A 21,982-nucleotide genomic window follows, 5' to 3' on the forward strand; every position below is an offset into this window, starting at 1 on the left:
GGCCAAGGATGGGTGGAGGAATTCAGCTCACCAGTGGCTGGCTGCTGCTGGCCTGCTCACACCTGATGCATGTAATTACTGTGAGCTCTTTTTAGACCCAGCTCCCTTCAGGCCAAGGTTGGTCATTGTAGGTGTGTTCCGGTGAGACCGATCCTTGTTTCCTGAGCTTTTCATATCCTTGTTTCCAGAATTCCTGAGCTATAGCTATTCCTTGTGCCTGAATTAGCACTGCCTGGAGTGCTGCCTTGTTTCCTGAGTTCCTGAGCTATAGTTATTCTTTGTTCCTGTTCCTGAGCTTCAGCTATTTCTTGTTACTGATTTGCACTGCTTACAGTGCTCTCTTGACTCCTGAGCTATAGTAATTTCCTGTTTCTGAACTAGCACTGCCTGCAGTGCTACCTTGACTCCTGAGCTATAGTAATTTCCTGTTTCTGAACTAGCACTGCCTGCAGTGCTACCTTGGCGCTAGAGCTTTTGTTCAATTCTTGTTTCTGCTCCTGCACAGCCCTCAGTGCTGCTGTGTTTTCTGGTCTTCTGATTCAATACAATTCTAGTATACCCTTATAGCCTCCCCCTTCTGTATATCGTTTTCCAGTCCCTGTTTTTCATCCCATTTCCTTGGTTCCGGTTCCCTAGTTTATTGTCTTGCTATTACTGCTGTCTTGCTTCTATTGCCTTGTATGTTTGTTACTTGTTTTCTGCCAAGTGTGCCCTGTGAATTCCTTCCTTTCCTGTTAAGCACTCCTCCTTGCTAGCTCCTTGTGCCTGTATTTAGTTCTACCCCATTGCTGTTACTGCCTTGCATGTTCCTGTTTGATCACCGGGATCTGTGGGCCCAGCTGATAACCTAGGTGGTGTTTCTTGTTCACTGTGAGTATTGTCTTTGAGTTACATTTATAACGTCACCATAGTTCTCAGCTCCACTGACCCTGCCTTTGCATGCATATCCTATATGTGGGTATTTGCAGTCAGTATCTGTAACAGCAATTGTGGGTGAGGAACATACTGAGCTTCAGTCTTACTGTGTGGCACTCCCGAGTGCTTTACCCCACATTCCCTTTATTGTTAATGTTGTTTTATATATAAGTGTATTGCACATCCGTCCTCGGTGTAGTGATTCTGAATGCTGAACTGCCTCATGAGTGCCTGTGCTTTATGAGTCTTAGCCATCTTGTTCCTTCGTGCAGGCTTCCCCTTTGGATCCCTTTTCTTCTCTGACATCCTGTGTGATCCTGGGCAGTGCTGTCATTTTCTACCCAGTCATCAGTCTTTGCCCAAGTCCCTGACTGTGTCCCAGACAGTCCCGGACAGTCCCTGACATCGGATATCAGTTAATAATGCAGGTAACTTAACCAGTGAATGTTCTGATAGGGTGTGGGGTAGATGGGTAACTTACATGACCTGTTTCGCCTTGTCCGGAGTGCAGAGCCAATAATCCAGTCTAGAGGAGGACTCATGTGGTGAGGAATAGAGTTTAAAGTCTGTAGTAGATGGATGTGTATGTCACCACAGGTATTAGATCAATAATATTTTAACAGAGTGTGTGTTGTGTACCCATGCAAAGAAGTTCTTGGTGTAAAACTAAATTGAAGTCCCCTCCTCATAGCACTGCGTCAGCTTCTGAGTGCCTGAGTATGGTGAGAATGGCTAGGAAACAATTGGGGGGGCGGTATCAACATTTGGCCCATAGACATTTATCATGACTAGCTTTATATTCTGCAGTGTTCCTATCGAGACTATACATTTGCCATCCATGTCGGCATGTTGGTGGTGTAAATCTGCATTTGTATGCATTAAAATGCAGTCCCCTCGGAGGATGAACTGTAGGAAGAGAAGAACCCGTAGGGCCCTACTTCCGGGCAAAATCTGATGTGCCTCTTGGGGATAGATGCTTTTCCTTTAAGAATGCAATATCTATAGCGTGTCTGTCTAGATATGCCAGTACTCATCTCGCTTTACGGTCATTAAGGCCCCTGATATTCTAGGAGATGAATGAGATGTTTTTTCTTGGGGGATTTACCTAGGGTTATGTCAGTGTGTTGTAGTCTCAGGATGTTGGTTTGTATCACTGTAATATGTTGTCAGATCATACAAAGGACTACGAAACTTGTAATTTTGCAACATCTGTATCCCACCACCTCCCCTTCCACACTGACAACCCCAACTGTCAGTTATTCATACCCAGAGAAAAGAAACCACAACAGCCCTCAATTAGGTAACAATTCAAGTAACACAAAAAGGTTAACAGAATGGACAAATCCGGGTGGTACACACCATGGGGCATGACAGCGCTCAACAGCACACTCTTGATGAATAGAGTAATAAGCATTATGGTAAGAAGTCATCCGGCCCCCATCCAGTGGCGAATGTGATAGGCCGCGCAATATGAATAGATACCAAAAATCTTATCTGACTTTTCTCACTCCCTCGTGTGTCCCATAAGTGAGTCCCTTGCAAAGGATCCCCATTCAAGGTTGCACCACATTGGTGTGGCCCTTATCAACCCTTAGTGGCTGGTCGTAGATTGAGTGTGTCAGAGAGCTGGTTGCCGGCCATGGAGAACCCCAAGGGTATTCGAAGCATATTGCAGAATTTAGCAGCCTCCTACACCAATGTAAAAAGGGTCGACTTCCCCTCCAAATCTACCCTCAGCCAGGCAGGGTATAATATGGCATATTTAACATTTTGTTTCTGCAGTATGCGTTAGATCTCCAAACATTTCCTCCATGCCTCCTGCCCAATTGCTGTGAAGTTCGGGAATATAGAGATCACTGAGCCATGGTGTGACAGCGAACCGTTTCTCTCGCCAACTGCAACATGATGTTGCGGTCTCTGAAGTTCAGTAGGCATGCATTTATAGGCCTTGGAGAAGCCCCGGGAGGAGGCCTCAGGCGTGGTAAGCAAAACAACTATGGATTTAGGCCCAGATCTTTGTACAGGGGGGTGAGTGTTTGACATGGTGCAGCATTCCGTCCATCATTTGTTCTTTTTGCAATCGTCACCTCAAGTGGGGCGGGGATGCCCAGGTGTGGAGCTCATGCTCACCATGCCACTGCATTCAAGCTATTGTGGCTGATGAGGGGTGATAACCCGAAATTAGTCCTAGGTTGCTTGTTTCTGGTCCAGGAAGAACCTGGCCTGGCAGTTTGGGCTTGACTGTTTCCATGGGGAGCAGAGTCAAGAATGATTTGCATATGGCTGGGCCCCATACAGGGGTGGCATGACGAGCAAAGAAACTATGGATTTAGGCCCAGATCTCTGTACTGGGTTGTGTGTGTTTGACATTGTTCAGCATTTCATTCATCAAATGTTCTTTTTGCTTCTTAAGGTCAGTTGGCATGCAATTGTAGGCCTTGGAGAAGTCCTGGGAGGAGGTCTCAGACTGAGTGACTTATGTGCTCGTTCATTGAGGAATATGCCAGAAAAACTGTCCAGACCAAACATATCGACATGGAATTTCTCAACAAACAGGGCCATCCTACCAGTGTCTGTGGACTTCCCTCCTTTAGAACTTATGGTTGCACTTATTACCATTGTTTAGAATCTTTTGAATTTAGCAAAATGCACCTTGAACTGTTGCCAGAGCTCTTGTATTAAAACATAATAATTAAAACACCACACAGCGAACGGAGCCTTGGACCCATCCCTTTGTCCTTTTTGGTTGCCATTAATCTTCCATTGCCCATACACGATAGAAACATTATTAATGCAGTCCCCGGCATCAAATATGATAGGAACGACCTTTGCATGGTGTAATCCTTTGACAAACATAGTAGGATTAAGTTTGGCATCTCTGACAAATATATTGGGAAGGGGTTTTATGTTGTAAAATCTCTGACAAATACAATTGTAGGAGGTTTTACATTAAGAACTCAATGCTAAACACTAGAAGAAAAGGTATTACATTATTTAAAACTGAGAGACATCCTGTTTATGGAGGGGCTAGAGAGGTCTAGTTTCCATTGAGCATATTTATAATCTTCTATTCAGTATTTAGTGCCTGCTTGAATTCAAGAACTTTTTTTAAGTAAAATCACTATCTGGACACTGATTTTCTACTAAAAGTGGTATTGTATGCTTTGCAGAGTTCTGAGTTTCCAACCCGCAACATCTCTTTTAAGTAGGCCTTGGAGAGCTATGTCCCACCACCACCCTGACAGTCAAGCGCTAAACGGGTGCACTTTGGTACTAAGTCCAATAGTAAGGTGGTCCCAGGACACCAGAGAAAAGACTTCAGGTTAAGTATCCCCTGATTGGCCTATCCCCCCTCCGCCAAGCCGCAAACCAATGCCCACATGAACTACAATGGAAGTGTATTGTTATTGCCTGGTTCCCTGAAGAAACTAGCCCTGCTACTGTCCATTTCCCTCAGCACACCCTGCTGTGGTATGACAGTGCTACAACAGCTGCTGTTGGTCGGCACTGAATAAACAACAGTCACATGTCATGCAGTGTGTGCCAGCAGCAGCAGGGCAGGTACAATGCAGCCTGATTCACTGTGGATTTCCTACTCCTAAGATGGCAACAGCACCACAGACATCTAATGATGTGGCAGCAGATTGAATGCGTTGGTGGGCTGCGTGTACAGTAAATAAACAAAAGTAAAGCCTCTGGTCTGCTTCCTGCCTCCATAAACCGTGATCACACTGTGTTGTGTTTTGCCCATTGCTGATCCTCTCCCGGAACCGTTTAGGTTTGTTCTGCACTATTTCGGTGTAGTGTGTGCACCAGCCTTTTTTTTTTTTTTTTTTTAATTTAAATATCTTTATTGACAGTTTGTTATTTTTCCATCGTTCAATATTCAACATATTCAGGAGCGAGCAAGTGAATAGATACATGGTATGATACAGCAGCATGGGTAACCAACATATCAAACTGTACAGGGCTGACATCGGATATTGCCGGAAGGGAGTACAACAGGTGCACCCAACGATCGATCAAGCGTTCAGGTCCAATACTGCCCACAATTTACCATGCAATGGTGATGTTAAGGAATGTATGACAGTTCACCTCTTATGACATAGTCCATCAGGTTCGGCCTGGCTACATGGGATGCTAACGCCGACCCAGCACCCACCGCCTCACACTTGAGGAGAGTTTAAAGGTCAATAATTAGCATAGTGGACTGAACCCCAGTGATGGGCAATATAGGTGGATGCTGGTAGTGAGTGGGACTAATCTCGCCATGAAGCTATATGCACATACCATATCGAGTGCCAATAAAGAATCCAAAACACAAACAAAATAAATAAAAATAAAAACGGCAACCTCAACAGAGGGGAAAAGAAACAATGAATAAAACAACTGCAACGCAAAATTAGCCTTCCAATCCTCAGCCCCCGGGTATCCCGATAAGTTATTGCCAACTTCCAATTATCCACCCCTGCCCCACCCCAACAAGAACCATAGGGTACAATGAACCCAAAATACACCAGTCAGTACCCTCAGTCACACGGCACGGTCCACAGGCCAACCTAGGAAAAACAGATAATAATCGCCAGGGACAGCATCCGTGCATTACACACAATTATTAGCTATGCGACAAGTTGCTAGCGCACAAAGCTTAAGGGTTCGTATTGGTGGAGGGCGTGTGCGGGGGCTGACCATCTGCGCTACTGTGTTGTGTGAAGCTATGTAGCAACGTATCCCAAGGCTGGGCCGCTGGAAACTTGCGGAGACCTGCAGTCTCTTCTCTGTGTAATGCTACACTTTCTGCTCGTGCCCAGTTAAGAAATGATTTCTCCCAGCTAATTGCGACAGGGGCTTCTCCTCTTTTCCAGTTCTTGGTGATCAGGCGCTTCGCAGTAATATAGCCTAAGTCTCGGAAGCGGGAGGATATCCTATTCTGCCTATTCCGCTTATAGAGGCCCAATATACACACCTCCCAAGCATGCTGACCCAACACGCCAGTGCACTGCTCCAGGAGAGCCATGACCCTCCGCCAATACAGCGCCAGCGCCGCGCAGGACCAGAGCATGTGTAACAGATCCGCACCATTGAGCCTACATCGCGGACAAGCAGCTGTACTATCTCCAAAATATTTGGCTATGTTGTCTGGGGAGAGGTAGGCGCGGTGTAGTACAAACGTCTGGATCAATTTAAAGCGAGAGTTTCGTGGTACGTTGACAGGCCCCGCTAAAACCACATCCCATTCTCCATCTGACCATGGGCGCCCCCTGTCGGCCTCCCACTTCACGCGGAGCCTCGCCAGCGGCAGGGTAGTGTGTAGCAAGAGTGCGGATGCCAGCCAATGAACAATATGAGATCCCGCCCCCATAACATGCATGTATTGAATAAGGTGATGCATTGGGAGTTCTATAGCGATGTCCCCCCACGAGGACGTCAATGCATGGAGGAGTGAACCATATAATAGAAACTGCCCGGGAGCCAGACCGGTGTCAGCGGAGAGCCCCTCAAACTGGAGGAGCTCACCATCGGTATAGAGATCGCCCAATGTGTCAACATCTACCGCATGCCATGTACACAGCTCCGGTTCCGTAGTGCCCCTGTTGCCTCTGGGCGTACCTAACAGTGGTAGCGCCGGGGCGTATGGTTTAGTGGATCGTGTTAAATAAAGGCATCTCCGGTAGCAGTGAAGAGCAAGAGATAGTAGCCATGGTCTGGGTCCACGACTCCTAGCAAGTGGGTGAAACAAGTGCAGTACTTGTGAACGTGTCCATGGCGGCAACGTAGTAGCCGTGTCCTCCAGGTTCTTTCCCGCTATCCATTTAGTCACCCACTGGAGCTGAGCCGCTAAGTAATATAGTTCAAGGTTGGGGACCGCCAACCCTCCCTTCGCTATTGGGGCGTACAATTTCGTCAGCGCTACTCTGGGTCTCCCCGCATTCCAAAGCAGGTCACGAATCATTTTTTCCAAGTCACGGAAAAATGTTGAGGGAATTCGGACCGCAATGCCGGTAAAGTAATATAAAAGCTTTGGCAGGATTAGCATTTTGATTAATGTCACCCGCCCCGACACAGTGAGAGGAAGTGTTTTCCAAAATCTCACTTGAGCCTGAATGGCGGTAACAGCTCTAGTCAGATTGCCCTCTAGGATATCCGCCGGTTGCCGATATACGAATACTCCCAGGTATCGAAACGTGCCTTGGTACCAAGCCAGTGGGATATCGCGATAATATACCGGCGTCTCCACCACGGTGTCTGAAAATGGGTAAATGCCGGATTTCGCCCAATTTACTCGCAGGCCCGATAACTGCCCAAAGTCGGCCAATATATTAAAGATGGTTATGGGGATGTTGTGCAAATCCCGGACATATAGCAGGAGGTCATCTGCGTACAGCGAGATGGCGTGCAGTCCGTCCCCCAATGGTATACCCCAGTCCTGCCCATCCTCGCGGAGCAAATGAGCAAGAGGCTCCATGGCCAGGGAAAAAAGGAGCGGGGAGAGAGGACAGCCCTGTCTAGTGCCCCTACGAACGTGTATAATGTCAGATATGAGTCGCCCCGTGCGCACCCTAACCGTAGGGCGCTGGTAGAGCAGCTGCACCATAGACAGATACGCGTCCCCCAGCTCAAATCTACCTAAGACAGCCGAGAGGTAGGGCCACTCTAAGGAATCGAATGCTTTTTCCAAATCAAGCACGATACAGCCCGACCGCGGCCAGGAAGGAAGTGAGTGTCGCTGGACCCAGAAGAATCGCCGGATACTGAGTGCTGTGTTCCTCGTTGGGACAAAGCCATTCTGATCCGAGTGCACCATAACTTGCACCGCCGGCGCCAGTCGACGCGCGAGCAGGGATGCAAAGATTTTATAATCAGCATTCAGAATGGCGAGTGGACGATAGGAGCCCAGCAATTCGGGTTGTTTACCTGGCTTCAATAAGGACACCAGCAACGCCTCGTTTTGCGAGTAGGTAAGTTTAGATTCCTCCACAGCACGTTCGTACAGGGTCAGCAGACGGGGTGTGAGGATATGCGCATATGCCTTATAAAATTCGGCCGGCAAACCGTCTGGCCCCGGTGCCTTCCCGTTTGATAACGAGAAGATGCTCGCCCGAATTTCATCCGCTGAGAGGGGATCATTGAGGTCAGCACTCTGAGCCGGAGTAGGGTGAGGTGGATTGAAACCAGCAGCAAAGCCCTGCAGGGCCACTTCCGTAGCCTGCGCCTGGGACCGGTAAAGCGTCTCATAATGCGCAACAAATTGCTGATGGATTTCCCGTTGCGTGTAGACTATAGTGTCTTGTGGCGTTCGTATGTGGGATATGATGGGGGATGTCTCATCATTACGTATTAACCAGTTCAGTAATTTGCCCGCCTTGTCCCCCTGACGGTGTGTGCGTGCAGAATGTGCTGCATAGTTGAGACACTTAAGATGCTCCAGCAGGCGCGCATGCTCTGTCTGTAGCCGTCCCAGGCTGCTAGTGGGACCCGCAGCACCGATTCCCTCCTCCCGCGCCAACTCGACCTCAATAGCGGTAAGGTCACGTTCTATTTGGACCTTCATCCCTGCCTGAGAACCTATACAGTGCCCCCTGACCACCACTTTCAAGGCATCCCATTCAACCAGTGGGGAGGAAGCCGATCCCTCGTTTTCGTCGAAATAATGCTCCACCGAAGCGGCTAATCCGTCGCGATACACCGCGTCCAGCAATGCGTCGGGCTGTAAACGCCAACGCGGAATCGGTGGCGCCTCTACGGACCATCCTAATTCCAGGACGTGTGGGTTGTGGTCCGAGTGTGTGCGTCCCAGATACTCCACCGTCTGCACTTGGGGCAGCAAATCGGCAGTTAACATGAAGCGGTCCAGCCGGACATGCAAGCGATGGGCACCGGAATAATAGGAGTACTGCCTAACCGCCGGGTATCTGTGGCGCCAAATATCTGTCAGGCCCCACTGCTGAGCCCAACCACAAAGTGCCTTCATGGCTTTAGAAGAGGCGGTACCAGTCAATGGAGGAAATGAACGATCTAAGTTAAGATCCAAAACACAGTTATAATCTCCACCCAGGATCATTGGGGTACCGTGCCATGGAGCCAGGGCCTGAGTGAGGGTGTCCAGGAAGGCCGACTGGTCCACATTGGGAGCATATAGAGACACTATGACTATAGACCTGCCATCAAGTTTCCCTCTTACTGCAACGTATCTGCCCTGCGTGTCGATCAGCGTGTCCTCTACTGTGAAGGGAGTGCCATACCTAACCCATACCAGCGCCCCACGCGCCATTGCCGAGTAGCCAGTAGCAAACAACTGCCCCCTCCAGCGTTTTTGTAAGCGGGGTATCTCGCCTGCAAGTAGATGTGTCTCCTGCAGCAATGCAATGTTGATGCGATGGCGCTTAAGATAAGAGTAGATGAGGTACCTCCGCGACGGGTTGTGTATGCCACGCACATTCCAAGTGCTTATTCTAAATGTCGCCATGTGTCAAATAGTAATGAGTTAGTGGTCATTCCGCAGCGCCGGCAGCACAGTACCGAAGGGCCGCAGACATGAGGGTCTGCACCAGAGCCCCATAATGGGTGGAAGGGCGTCGTCCTATCCCCCGGGGTCCCCTGCGGGGTGAGAGGCTGATCAAAAGCGAACAAGTAAAAAATCCCTAAGGAAACCATAAAGAACTAGAATACCAAAAGGGCGAGACCGCAACAGGCGGGCGCCCAAACTGTCACCAGAGGCGACTTTCTAAGTACACCAAAGTCGGGGTCAGCTGCGCCTAAACAGTGAAGGTATCAGTCTGTGCCGCGATACGCGGCCCCGGCGGGCCCCCCCAGCCAGAGGCCAACTCTAATGACAGAGGGAGCTACTTAAGGAATGCAAACTATGGAGCCAGTGCCCAACGCGCCGCCCGTCTATATACTGCCAGGGGATATAGGCTCTACTGAATATCGTGCTTGGGTAGAAGTCATGATTGCCCACTGCCCCCCCCCAACCGCCACCCAACACCGCAGCCGCGAAGAGAAGGGGGGGGGGGGTCGGAGCCTACATTTGCCTAAAGTTCACAGCCCCAGAGCGTAGCAGCGGAGACCAGTTATACTTGCAAGTACAGCAGCAGCACCTCGGTGTACAGAACAGTGGAAGTCCCATTGCCATTAGGCAAGATCGTGAGAGGTCTGCGGGGTGATCTTTGGCAGTACACAGGAGTCTTGTGTCAGCTGAAGAGCAGCTGGGTAATCGTCATTACTAACCAAGGCGTCCTCCTCAGAGCCAGACCCCGACAGCTGCCCATCATTGCAACTCAGTTCCTGGACGGCCTGTAATGCACTGCGCTGGTCCCGCGCAATCTGCTCCAGATCTGGGCTAGAGGAGAGCGCCGTTGAGGAGCCGGTCCTTTCCCTTCTCCTCCGCTGTCGGCGTCTCTGTGACAGAGGGGGTCCGCCACCGCGGTCCACCGGTCCAGAAGTGCCCGCCTCCGACTCATACCTGTCCAGCCACTCCTCCGCCCCTTCGGAGGTGTTGAAAAAGTGCGTGTTCCCCCCGGAGACCACCCTAAGTTTAGCCGGGAATAGAAGCGAGTATTTGAGTCCATGGCGCCGGAGCCGCCTTTTAATTGCCATAAAAGAGTAGCGATATCTCTGTACCTGCAAGGTGTAATCAGGGAAAAGCATGACTTTGTTGTTGGCCACCTGCACAGTTGGTAGCTTACTCGTTTCTCGCAAAATGACATCGCGATCCCTGTAGTTCAAGACTCGGAACAGTAGTGGCCTCGGGTTGGATCCCGGGGGCGGAGGGCGCGCCGGGACTCTGTGCGCCCGTTCCACCACAAACTGCTGAGAGAGCACACCAGGCGGCAGCAACTGTTGCAGCCAGGTCTCGACATATCCAACAGGGTCCTTCCCTTCTGAGCCCTCCGGCAAGCCCACCACGCGGACGTTGTTTCGCCGAGCGCGCCCTTCCGCATCCTCGGCGCGCGTTTCTAGGAAGTCCACTCGGTCCGTCAACAGTTTGACCTGTTTCTCCGCCGCTTCCAGTCGGGGCATTGCCTCTTCCGTGGTAACCTCGAGGGTCGCAGTCCGGTCCTTTAGTTTGCCATGATCGGCGTGGAGTAACCGGAGATCAATGGCAACCTTGTCTATTCTGTCCTCCAGTGACGTGCGGATCTGGTTCATGGTTTCACCCAGTCGCTCCACAGCCGCAAGCACTGCATCCAGCTTGCCGGACATAACGTCGGACGATTGCGTCTCCATGTCTTTAGCCACTGATGGCACCGCTGGGACTCCGGCCCCAGTCCGCTGTCGGCTCCCGCGTGGCATGGAGACATCAGGACGGTTGATGGTTGGGGCCCTCAACGAGGCACACCCCTGCAGGCGCGGCCTACCCAACAGGGCCCCCGATAGTGAACGACGCCTTCCAAGGATTGCGCAATCAGGGTGCCGCGCCTGAGAAACGCTCCGCGACTCTGCTCCAGATGTCCAAAGCAGCCAGATGGGTCCTCCGTCTCACGGCCGCACCCCCGGCACGCCACCCGTGTAGGGCCCCTCGGTTCAGGTACACGGAGGCAAAGTGCGGGCCCGCAATGCAGCGCAGGCAGGGGGGGGGGGCCCAATAGGGCTAGGGGCCCGTCCACGTCCCAGCAGCCCCCCGGCACGCGATGGCTCTCGTGCCCACAGCGCCTCAGCGGCCGAGCCAGGAGCAGTGGGCCCGCCAAGACCAGCACAGTGTGAAGGGCCGCAAAATGTCCCACTACTGAGGGCTGCGATCGTTGCTATAACGCCTCGTGGCTCTGCTCCCCCAGGGTCACAGCTGCGAGCGTTAGGGCGCCGGTGCCAACGGCCAGAGGCATCTCAGTCCATTTGCCCGGCAGGGCGACACAGGGGCAAGAGATGGCGCGCGGCCTAGTTGAGGCCCCGAAGCCCCGGACGCGCGTAGGGCGTCCCTGCTGTCTCCGGTGAACATCCGCCTCTGCACTCACCCTCGCAATGCAAACGCTGTTGCAGTGTGTTCCACTGGATCGCGCTGTCCTCCGCCGGTCACCGCCACCGTCCAGCCCCGCCGTCCACAATCCGCCGATGCGTAGGCGGGCCTGTAGGGCCTACGGTGCAGTCTGCAGCCTCGGGCTGTCCCAGCAGCACCAGTCCGCCTCTCCACCTCCGGGTCGCCGATCAGGAAACGGCGGGCGCCACCGCCACAGCCACCGGCTCCGCGGCGGGTCGCGCGCAAGGGCACAGGCTCAGGGATGCTTTAAGCTCCCGTGGCAGCGTTAGCGGCAGTCTCACATGCCGGTCTGTCACGGATTTCGGCCTGCGAGGGGAGCCGCCATCGGAGCCCTCTCACGATGCGTCCTACTCCATTGCTGGCCAAGCCACGCCCCCGTAGTGTGTGCACCAGCATAGTCCTCTTCCTGGTGGGCATCTGCTCTTCGGCTGATGAGCAGTAAGCTCACCCTGACTAGCCATTTGCTCCCTTCAAATTCACTGTACCACTCATACACATTGTCCAGGAAAGGCACCTTGCCGCACATGCGCACTGTGTGTGCTTACATACAGGGGAGCTACAGTGGCTTTGGGCTTGGTGCACGGGGAGCACGGGGAGCAGCATTAGCCAGGAAGAGCAGCTGCATGAAACTACTGTGGAGCTGTTCATGTGAATCCGGAGGCAGAGTCCCTAAGCTGATGATGAGTGTCTGGGAGCCCCCATGGATCATGGGGTAGGCGTCTGCGACTGTTCACTAACTGAACCTCCTGTGTGGCTCAGGTACCACTGCAGGAAGGTTCTCATGGATGGATTGGCCTTCCAGTGGTCACTCGCAAAGGTTCTCGAAAGTGCTTAAATAGACAGTCTGAACCATTAATGTGACCCCGCCCCTCCGCTGCCCATCCCAACTCACAAGCAGTCGCAGAGGATGACTCTGCTTGGGGGACGATTGCTGCTACTTTGTTTCAAGAGTAAGGCTCGATCGATCATGAGGGGAACTGGCAAAGCCCTTATGGTAGAACATTGAAACCCTTGAAATATAGCATTCACAAACCCTGCACTGAGTACCAGTCACAGTTGGTGTTGCATGTCTACTCCTAATATTTCCCTTTTCTCCTCCTTTTCCCTTACATTTATTAAATATTGTATTTTTGTTTTCCTTACATTATTATTCCTTAGCGCTCTCTTAACTTTTAGTTTTTTTTTTTTTTTTTTTTTTGTTTTTTTTTAAAAACCTTTATTTGACACAGCAGTTATGTACAGTCACGGGCCTACAACCTCCGAGGCCGGCCGCTAGTGTGCAAAAAGGAAAATCAATACAGCGAGCAAATGAGCAACCTGCACGAGGGGGCGGCTACAACAACTTTTAGTTTTAAGGTGGAATTGAACATGTATTTTTTGCAAAGCGATTACTGTACTTGTAGATAGAAGCGCTATATAAGTGCAATGAACAAAAATGCACACTGTGAAATAAAGTTGATTTAAAAATATCTGTCAACATTACATTAGATTTTTTTCAATTTTTCGACAACTTTTCTATTTTTCTTTTTTAGGCAGTGAAGGTAGGGTTGCAAGAAAGGAAAACCATGACTTGTTACATCTCCCAGTGCATTCAAAAATGTTGCTGCTTTTAAGTTAGCCTAGAGCGTTAGTGATGTCTCCAGTGAAGATCCTCACACCTCCCTGTCCAAAACTTCCTTCATATCACCATCAGAAAAATTCGAGCAAATTCAGCTGGGAAAATATTCCTGGAATTAAAGTCAAATTTCATATTGCAGCGCGGCATGAACCTGTGGCATGACTGTGCCATGGTTTGATGCCAGATTTAAAAAATGTGTGGAAGCAGTGAGCTCTAAATGCCATGAAAGCCGGCTTTAAAGCTGCTTTTTATTCATATTATAGCATTTTATTTTGCAAAGAAATAGGCCCCTATCTTTTCTTTTTATTTATTTGTATTTTTACACTTGTTGCCCCTCTTTAAGGTTTGTTTTTTTAGCTTTTCTTTTACCTTCCTGTTTTAAAATATTTTTGACACAATTATTTTTCTTTTAAATGTTTTTCATGTGTTTTGGAAGGTTTCTGACCCTATTCTGGGAGGGCAGACAGGGGTTACTGAGCCCTAACCATGGTAATTGAGGTTATTTGCCACTGGTGTATTGGGGCCCATCATAGGATGGCTCTGCAAACCTTTAAGCAGAAGGGGAATGAGAGCACACTGCCTCATACCGAGATGAGTTTGCCCCTTTGCATTATGGTGAATGCAGTTCACAAATAGCACTTACTTGAATATTAGTAGTAGAATTTCATCAAAGTTGGTGCTGGCACTTCTGTTCATCTCTAGACATGTGTTTTGGGATTTTATTCTTCATCTGTAGAGATCAAAAACAAATTTTATCAGGGGTTGCTGAGAATGCTGCCACAGTCATCTCAGGTCTCAGTACCTCTCACAGGCAGAGATCCAAAAGCTTGTCAGTTCACTGTCTCATGGAACCTTTTTAAACAGAAGGGGGACGGGAGCACACTGTAGAGGACTGTGGCTGCATTCTCAGCAACTCAGAAAGGGGCATTAGTCTTTCTACCCTCCCTGGTAGAAAGCCCACAAAACACTAGGGAAATTCTGAGTAAAAACAAAGGGATGGTGGCCCGCCATTGTATAAGGCAGGTGGGAGGTTTGCTGCAATTAGGGATTTGCCAGTAATCTTCCCCAGGGCAGTAAGAAGTCCACTAGATCCAGGAATTTGAAAATGACACAAAGGATGAGGACTGCATAGTGCCATGCCCCCACCTCTGAGGGAGCAATTGAGTCTTCTGCGCCTGGGGCAGATAGCAGGTTTACCTCAATTGAGGGTTTGCCAGTAATCTGCCCCCAGGGCAGTCAAAAGCCCTAGGATTATACATTGGGGAAAACAGAAGATAGTGGCGACATCCCACATTGGCATTGGGCCATACCCTTACTCCACAACACAATCTTTCAGCCACCCCGATGGGGCACATGGAGGATATGCGCCCTGGATTTCTAAATTGCGCCAATACAAACAAAAGGATGGGTGCAGCAGATAAAGGGTTTTGCCCCCAATTTACTTTCAGGGTTGCAGAAAGCCCACTAGACACCAGAGACTTCTAAATGGCCCCAAAACAAACAAAAGGATGGGTTGGCCCGTAGAGGGGTAGAAAGCTCACTAGACACCAGAGATTTTACTTTTGGGCAAAACAAAGGGGTGATGCTGCCCCACCGTGGCATTGATCCATACCCCCACCCTAAAAGGGGCAACCTAGTCTTTCTGACTCACCCCCTGGGAGGCCAGAGAGGAGGTTTGCTCCACTTTGCCCAGGGTGGCAACAGTGCTGTAAGCCCACTGGATGCCATGAATACATTTGTATAAGAGGTGGTGTCTGGGCCATGCTAGCATCAAACCCCACTTCCACCACTAAAGCCTCAACATTCTTTCTGCTCCCCTAGGAACTAAAGCATCACCATCCCTATAGTAAGTGAGAGGAAACATATATTCTTCTGGGCATTGTTTTCACATATGAGTCAGCAGAGTGGGGTTAAATCCCATCTCAACCTGCTTGCCATGCTGAACGGCGACCTTATTTGGACTCGGGCCAACCACCATCCATGGAAACCTTCAAAAACCAGACATTTCTGAAAACGAGATATCTTGTGTAGTCCATGATGGTGTGCCGGGCTTGGATCCCACTCAGTTGCCTTATCCACAATGCTCTGCAAACCTCGAATTAAGCGCCCGATCACTCCTTTTCATCACGTTTCCGTGACCTAAACGTCCAGAATCTGCAAAGACCCACAGAATTCTTACTCAAGTGTGGTACAGTTTTTATCAAGGAACATGTGGCAATTCTGGGTGGTAGGAAATTTGTGGATGCCTGCAGAACTCTGGAACTTTCCTCCACAAAAATATGATAAAATGTGTGTGTTTAGCTAAAGTTTGAGGTTTGCAAAAAGGCTTCTGGGTAAAAAAAAACCTATGGAGATCCATGCAAGTCACACCACCCTGGACTACCCCAGGTGTCTAGTTTTCAGTTATGTCTGGTTTTGGTAGGTTTCCCTGGTTTTCGGATGAGCTTGGGCCAACATTTCACAGCTATCTACATTGTTTAAAAAGAAACACGTGTTGATTTTGCTGGGTGAAATGTGATGACTCCAGGTCATGATTTGGAGCGTTTTGTGACACAGGTGCTTAGACCAGCCACACAAGTGGGTGCCATTTTCTTAGGGAGCCATGTGGAAACACAGAATAGTACAACATTTGTTTTTACCAATTTGATTTTTATGCATTTGTGGCTTTCAAATGTAAAGCAGTGTACAATAAGGAAGACATTTTGCAAAATGCCCTCTGCATCGCATGATAGTATGAGTAACCACACATTCAGAGGTGTACAAAGAACCTCTGTTCCTAAACTCAATATTTTGTATACATTTGAGAAATACATAGGTTTACTTCATACATATTTTTCATTCATTACATTTTACCATATGAATTATTGCGTAGACGGTACTAAAAAATAATAATTCTGAGGTGTTTGGCTCTGATTATCAAGTCTTTTGGAAGAAACTACAGACCCTATATAACCACGCGACCAGAAAGGTCTATCAAATGTAATGGTATATTGCTTTTATGAATCAGCCATTGTGACAAAAACTACAGATCAAAACATTGTCACAAATATCTATTTTTTCCTACTCATTTTCATTATATTTTCGTTTCTACGATTAGTTTCTTTGGGAAAACTTGGAGGGATCTAGACAAATGACCACTTGCTAAATTTAGTACTTTGTCTACTGTTCAGAAATATATAGTTTTAGATCACCCATGGCTTTCACACCTGTTTGCATCATAAACTGCAAGTAGGTTGAAACCACAAACATTTGAAAAAATGGACTAGCTCTTGGAAAAAAAGACAAAAACGGTGGTAAAAAGTGTGTTTTTTATTACAATTTTGCATGTTCCTGAATGCTGGAAAGATGGTGAAACCTTTTATTGATGCTATTTTAGAGAGAAAAACATAGGCTTTCTAACTCAGCACTTTTTCCCAATTTTCCCTCAAAAACACAATTTAGCTGTATTGGCTATTTTCTCTGTTCAATCCGGATAAATCTACAAAGCCTGAGTACTCGGGGTGCACAATTGGCGTGCATACATTTTGTTGGAAAAAAGTTATGACGTCATCCTTCATAACTTTTTTCCAACAAACCACCCCAAACATCCAAAAAAGGGTTTAGCATCGAAGGAAAGGCTTAGCAGCGAGGTTAATATTAGGCTATTGCAAGTCACGAGTTCCATGTCCATGTAAAGGAATTCAGCCTTTTTCCTCATTCCTTTGTATGGTCATGGAACTCATTGGTGACTTGCACTATCCTTATAATATACGGCAGGAGGTACTTTATCCTAAATATATTAATGGTCACTGGAGTTTTATGCTTTCCTTCTTTTATATATCCTCTGGTTTACTTTGAAAATTATATTTTCGTTTTCAGTGTCGTCAGGAAGAATGATGCAGTCCAGTTAGTATCTTGAATCTATATGGCTTCTACAAGAAAGACATCTATGTGCACACTTACTACCCATTAGAATCCAAAGATCTGCTGTACTGATGATGATCAGGGCAATATTAGCCATTTATGTTATTGGGTTTTTCCCTAGGGTGTGGGGTTGGAGCCTTTGGAAGCTAATTTGAAGCCCGACACCGATTCCCCTATTACTCTCTCTAGGTTCCCCAGGTTTATAGTGTTAGGCGCAACAGGGTAGAGCAGGGAGAAAAGTCAAGAGGAAAAATGCAAAGGCGGTGCTGGTTTGAACATTTCTAATAGGGCTGCTTTTTGTTCCCATTCTGGCCCTGAAAGTTAATTTTTAATTATACAAATAAAATAGGTGTACCACAAAAATGTCTTTACTGTGTTGACTTTTTTGTTCCTATGCTTGCAGGCTGGATTTGGCTATGGATTGCCCATCTCTCGTCTGTATGCTAGGTACTTCCAAGGTGATCTTAAACTATATTCAATGGAGGGCGTCGGAACGGATGCTGTCATTTATTTAAAGGTAAATCAAATCTTTTATTATGTGCTGTAAATCATAAACACTTTGTAAGTATTAAGTGTCTGACTTTTTAGATACTATTTTAAGGAAACGTTCTGATTTGTAAGATGTTATCTTAAATTCTTGAACATATTTGAAATTGCAGTGCAATTGACTCTGTCTTTTTGTCTGATGAATATTATTCCATGGGTGTGCAAATGGCAAATTTTAAATTAAAATTAGTCAGTCACACTAATATTTTTCTTAAAATTGTGATTAAACCTTGCAGAGAATTTAGTGTTATATGCATTAGATGAGTAATGTTAAATACTTTCCTCAGCGTGACTAAACAAGATGGCTGAGCAGACATCTTAAGCGAGTGCTCTTCCGGGCACCCTTCCTAATCCTGCAGAATCCTTTGCTCCCTGCCAGATATAGAGGTCAGCCTGCATGCCCCATAATGAAGTAACACTCACAAAGCCCTCCTGGTGATAGAGGGGGCTTTTGCTTTTTTGCTGATGTGAGTGAACGTGCAGGCCTGCGGCTGGGCTGAATTCTACAAGGTGGTGGCCCAGCAAGAGCACATTGAGCAGGGAGACAGACGGATGCTTGAGGCCTGAGAACCTCCCAGCCCAGTTAAACAGGTTGGGAAGCAGACAGACACCCGTGGGGAATGAACTGAGAGGCGTTGGCTGAGTGGAGCGCACCGAGTTCAGGTGAGTGCCTGATCTGAAAATGGCGGTGGGACTACACTGAAGAACATTGGATGGGGCCCGGTGTTGGGCCGGGTGCATATGCAGCCTAGTGGATTGGCGGGAGTGGCCCTGGTGTCTGCTAGCAAGGAGAGCTACTTCACAGCATAATACATGGCGGCCGACAAGGACGCTCCCATCCCCTACATGACCCTCCCACATTAGGACCCGCAGAGGCAGAGAGCAGGCATCTCCATAGAAATCATGGCTGGAGAGATGTAGAGAGCCTGGTCTTGTGAGCTGCATCCTCTCCGACCTACAGGTACCAATTGGCTGCCTCCTAGTAGCATGAGCATATGGTCTGAACTGTGTCCCAGCATATTTGAGCCTAAACCTGAGCAATACTGATGAGCAGGAGCCTCTAGTCTTTAACTTTACAGCAATGGATGTTGTAGATATGAAGGGGACCTGGAGCCCGGCCCCCGTGCACCTGATTTTGGAGTCATTGACCTGGCCTCCCTTAGTCCTTCCGATTTTGAAGCAATACATGAAGGACACAGTTGAAAAAGACCCTATAACCTAAGGAGAACTGGACGGCAGACACAGGGGTTCCCCCTAAGAATCACAAACTTCTTGGCATGGCACAAAATAAATTAGTAGCTTTCTTCGCAGTTATGGGCCGAGACAGTTCCTCGAGGAGGCCCCACACTAAACTCTCAGAAAGGAGATGAGTCCCAGACCTTGCCCCAGGGGATGAAACGTCCAGAGAGCAGATACTGACGGCCATTGCCCAGTTGAAGCAGACGATAGAGCAGAAAATGGATACCATATCCGTTGATGTCAACCTTAATGTGCAGGTCTACTCAAGTTGAAAAAGAAGTCGCTGGAGACGGAGCAATAGTGAGTGAGATCACTATAGAAGTAGAAGACCTACGAACGATGATCCGCAAACTTATGGACAGAAAGCATATTTGGATGAGTGCCTGGAGGATGAGTACTGGAAATCACGGAGGTGTGACCTCCAGTTGTAGGCTTTCCGGAACATGTGGAGGACACCACACCATAACTGTTTCTGAAGGGATGGCTTGTGAGCCTGCTTGTGACCACCTACACACCCAACTCTAATAACATTCAGAAGATCATCTGCAAATGCTGGTCTATCTTACAAACAGGTTCTCTCAATATCCCTGTACCCCGTTTTGTATTTGAGCAGACTATCAACATGCAGAATATGCTGGTACACACCAGACCACATAAACCTCCTAGAACTGAGAACCGCCATCCATGGGATCTTCCTCCTATCACGGGGCACTACCCCTGTGGAACCGGTGGTGTATTTCATCTTACCAAAGCTACCAAGGAGATAATGTTAGACACCACACATTCCTGGACCTTAAGGAACCACACTAATTGCGACATGAGATATAATGGCATGACCACCAGGCAGGTAAATGTCTGAGTCATAGAACATCAGAGTGGGATCTGGTCTAAGAAGACCACTACTAAGATGGGAACACACTTTAAAGATAGGAACCACACTTCAGATGAGGTCACTTGGACATGTAACTCTTAGTCATTTTAACTCTCTTATTTTCTCCAATTTACACTCTGAGCACTCTCACACATGACTCATCACAACTAATAACATCTTTAAAAGATCTCCCGCAAAGAGCCCCCTGGATCGGCCAGTTGGACGTTGCAAAACATTACTAACAAGGAGCTGCCCGATGATGAAGCATGACACCCAAATGGGTGTGTAAAGGCTCTTGCTTATGATTTATTAGACTCCTCCGACCTGTCTTTACAATAGGGTTCCTACCTTTGTGACATTATAGGAACTGCATACTCATGGTTTATAGGTTCGTTCTGAGTAGAGGTCTGGAGCTAATTTCTTTATGTAGGAATGCCCTGTAAAACTATCTTAGCAACTTACTCCACATGCAAGCTGTATAGAGTGTCTGCTGTATTTCTTGTGTGGGTCGTGTTATATATCATGAGCACGGAAGAGTATGTGAAATGCTTGCTTAATGCATTTATATGTGGAAAAACTGCCCAAGTAGAAGGTTATAATCCGCTATGAGAGTTGGGATTTCCATCATCTTGCTGTTAAATAGATCACCAGTCGTCGTTAGTCCTTCGGTTTGCCAGAGGCGCCATTGCCCTGGTTGCAACCAGTCTGTTTTAGTAGGAAGGTCTAATAGGGGAATGGCAGGCGCATTGGATGCTTATGTACCAGTTAGCTTGTTAGTGCTGGGCAGGCAGATCAAAGCGGTACGAAGTAGCCCAGCTCCGTAGTATGCCGATCAGGGCAGTTGGTGAGGAACAAGAGGTTGTGCAGTAGGCCCTCTTTGAAATCATTAGTAGTGAGCCCCGTTTCGTATAAAGAGCTCCCGAGAGGCAGCGAACCGTCCATTGCAGCTGTGAAGCTAACTAATAGCTTTCAAAATCCAGAAGGGCCCTCACTCCTGTGGTCACTGGGAGCTTCAATGTGGTGAGGGCTAGTCAGCATCGTCCCGTCCCCCAGATCATCGTAACCAGAGATGAGTCCAATTGCCTAAAAATGGAGTGCGAAACAAACAGAGGGAGATTAATCAAGTTAGCTAGCAGGCAAGGTATCTTTACCAATGCTACCTAACCTATCACTGACAGTGGTAGGGAAGACCAAAAAGCAATCTGAGCCTAAAGCCCTCGCATCATCCTGCCTAAATTTCTGTCACGTAAAACCACAGGGGAGCAATAAATGTTGATCCTTAGGTACCGAAACATGACCATTTCTCACTTCAGTCTGGGGTCCAGGTGTGCTTGGAGAGAAAGCTCACAGCTCTGTTGTAGGAGGAAAATACAGGATATGGCCCAGTTCACTTCAAGGCCGGAATGAGTTACAAAATCAGCTCATACCGGAGTTATAGAGGACAAGTCATCATTTACATCTCAAATGTATAAGAGGAAGTCATCCACGTAAAAGGATACAGCTTGTGTCTTGCCCCAGGCCGTTATCTCCTAGTGTGCTCCAAGGAGACGTAAGCAGACTGCTAATGCCTCAATTGCCATGGCGAAAAGAAATGGTGAGAGTGGGCAGGCCTGTTGGGTGCCCACTCTCAAGGCTGGCTACTTGGAGGAGCTCCCCAAGGACGTGATATATATTTTTTCGAAAGACATACCAGGCCTATTCTATGGAAGGTACAAACTGAATCCTAACAATTACATATAGACATTGGAGGTTATGTGCCCAATGAAATAAAGTGAAGAAGGGACATTATAAATACGCGAATGACGTTGCTTTGATATTCCAAATGCAGCCGGATTTGCAAGTTTTTGCATAGATACAAACAGTTTGAGTGGGGGCAAGTCTATTGCTTAATTATAGGCGGTGTTCTATACAAAAG

The 21,982-nt window shown here is 48.1% G+C and overlaps 1 protein-coding gene across 2 annotated transcripts in view; it reads left to right on the forward strand.

The window, feature by feature from the left end:
- LOC146805219 (pyruvate dehydrogenase (acetyl-transferring) kinase isozyme 3, mitochondrial) overlaps positions 1-21,982 on the forward strand; it is a 1,482,095-nt gene that overhangs the window by 1,417,175 nt on the left and 42,938 nt on the right. For both annotated transcript variants that reach the window (XM_085622419.1, XM_085622420.1), the window contains exon 10: positions 17,815-17,928. In XM_085622419.1, the coding sequence (XP_085478545.1) occupies positions 17,815-17,928 (114 nt within the window). The remainder of the gene's footprint in view (positions 1-17,814; positions 17,929-21,982) is intronic.

Source organism: Triturus cristatus, chromosome 8 (assembly GCF_964204655.1).
Source record: "Triturus cristatus chromosome 8, aTriCri1.1, whole genome shotgun sequence".
Lineage (NCBI taxonomy): Eukaryota > Metazoa > Chordata > Amphibia > Caudata > Salamandridae > Triturus > Triturus cristatus.